The 2,088-nt window shown below is 44.4% G+C and overlaps 1 protein-coding gene across 1 annotated transcript in view; it reads left to right on the top strand.

Moving 5' to 3' along the window:
- Positions 1 to 460: 460 nt before the first annotated feature.
- VWC2 (von Willebrand factor C domain containing 2) overlaps positions 461 to 2,088 on the top strand; it is a gene marked incomplete at its 5' end in the record, with an annotated part of 151,700 nt that continues 150,072 nt past the window's right edge. The window contains one exon of the mRNA XM_021709985.1: positions 461 to 493. Within this exon, the coding sequence (XP_021565660.1) occupies positions 461 to 493 (33 nt within the window). The remainder of the gene's footprint in view (positions 494 to 2,088) is intronic.

The following is a 2,088-nucleotide window of genomic DNA, read 5'->3' as shown; positions in this document are numbered from 1 at the left end:
CCACATACCTAGAACGCTTTGAGAGTCTTATCCATTCAGATATTCTCTTTTTCCTTTTAAATATAAGAAAACAAAAACTCTGTAACACTGGGTAATATGTTCAACATTGCAAAACTGCCCCTGGTGGAGCCCAGATGAGACCCATGTCACTTTACTCTCTGACTACAGATCTTTCTGCAGCTGCCTTACACGGTAGCCTTAAAAGACAGTAGATAAGAGATAGACAGAAAGGTGGAAGGAAGGAGGAAAGGAAGGAAGGGAGGGAGGAAAGAGAAAAGAGGGAAAGAGAAGGAGGAGGGAGAGAAGAAAGGAAGGAGAGAAGGGGCAAAGAGAGGAAGGAAGGAAGGAAGGAAGGGAATAAGGAAAGAAAAAGAAAGAGAAAAGGGGCAAAGAAGGAGGGAGAGAAAAAGAAGGAAGGAAGGAGGAAAGAAAGGGAGGGAGGGAGGAGGGATGAAGGGAAAATGCATCCCAACAATCTATTGCACTGGTAATAAATAAGGTCTAAATTCCTTCAATGCCTGTGAAGTCCCCTATGTGTTATCAAATCACTCAGCGAACCCAGCTGCATGGGTCTTATTCTTCACTAAGGACAGAAATCCACTAAGGACAGAAATCCTGCTGAAATTGTTCCCCTCCCATGTCATCTGCCCTGCCATGCCATCTCTGAAATCATCTGACAGAATAAAGTGGATTGGACAGTTGGTTGCCTAGTTCATTATTAGTTTTGTCAGGCCTGTTCTTGCAGACTTGACTGCCTCATGTTTGCAACTCTCCACTGAGACCAGGGGGCTGGGCCAAGGGGGTTCTGATTCACAGGGACCTGTGCTTGAAATGAGATCGATAAAGAGACATTATTCCTTCGATCAGACCCCAACCAACTTTTTTCAGTTTGAAATAGAATCTTAGATACACATCATTATAGTTTTATTCTTATTGGTCACATCTATTTGGGGATATCTCATTGTACCCATTTGCGAGTAGTTATTGGGCAAAACAAAACAAAGAGGATATTTAATGACTGGAACAGAATTAGCTAATAAATAAAGGAAATAGCAAAAATTGCTTTGATTCTATAAAAGCATTTGATTGTATCATTAGACACTCCACTGAGAACCCATTTTCTATATTATATATTATCACACCCCGAGTCCTATTTTTATTTCTGTTGCTTCGTGAAGTTTGTGGTGTTTGTATTAGAGGCATCATAAAAATTACAAAAGCCATAATTGACTACAGCATCTGACTAACAGGAATGATAGCACTGGGCAGGTGGGTTGCCAGGTTGCTGTAGCCTGTGGGCAAAGGTGGCCAGCCTCTTGCCTGGGGATAATGGGGGGGGGGGGGAAGAAGTGGGGACAGTAACAGTAGGAGGGTTGGAAGCACGCTGTACATAAGAATTTGTTCCCAGCCAACCCCCTCATATCCACTCCTGGCAGATGGCCTGGCCCTATGGGGAAGGTTGCCGGACGACCATCTGAGTTTCTCAGAAATAACATGAGCAGGAACCACTGCCCTGGGAATGGACATCTCTATAACATCTCATTTCAGGGGTTAATTTGAACAGGTACCATTGGCATTTGCACCTTTACCCAAGACCAGAGTAAAAACACAACCCGTCCTCTGCTTAGCAATCGAGGATTCTAAGAAAGTTAATTTTAAAAAATGTTTCTATTTATAGAAGAAAGAGAGGAAAAGGCAGAGAGAGGGGAGAGATCGGCAGGGATACAGAAAGTTCACTGGATTTGTATAAGTTTTCTACTCTTACACGTCTGTACTTCTAGGTTTCTGAATGCAAAGAAAAGGGGGGGGGGGAGAGAGAGAGAGAGAGAGAGAGAGAGAGAGAGAGAGACAGAGAGAGAGAGAGAGATCCCAGCTGCCTGCTAGGCTTACACCGCCTTTCGAATTCCAACCCGAACACAGTTTGGCTTAGGTTTCTCCACGGTAGCTAAACCAAGCTGTCCACAGAGAGGAACGCCAGGGGGGGCCAATTAGGAAGGACGAAATTAAAGAAAAGAAGAAAAAAAGAAGAACCCGAGATGAAAGGTCCAGCGCGGAGCGAGTGACTCGCCGGGAATGGCAGCCCGGCCG

Source organism: Carlito syrichta, unplaced genomic scaffold, assembly GCF_000164805.1.
Source record: "Carlito syrichta isolate Samal-C Ts95f unplaced genomic scaffold, Tarsius_syrichta-2.0.1 Scaffold287843, whole genome shotgun sequence".
NCBI lineage: Eukaryota > Metazoa > Chordata > Mammalia > Primates > Tarsiidae > Carlito > Carlito syrichta.
Note: the sequence above shows the minus strand (reverse complement) of the source record. Positions and strands in the feature narration are given on the sequence as shown.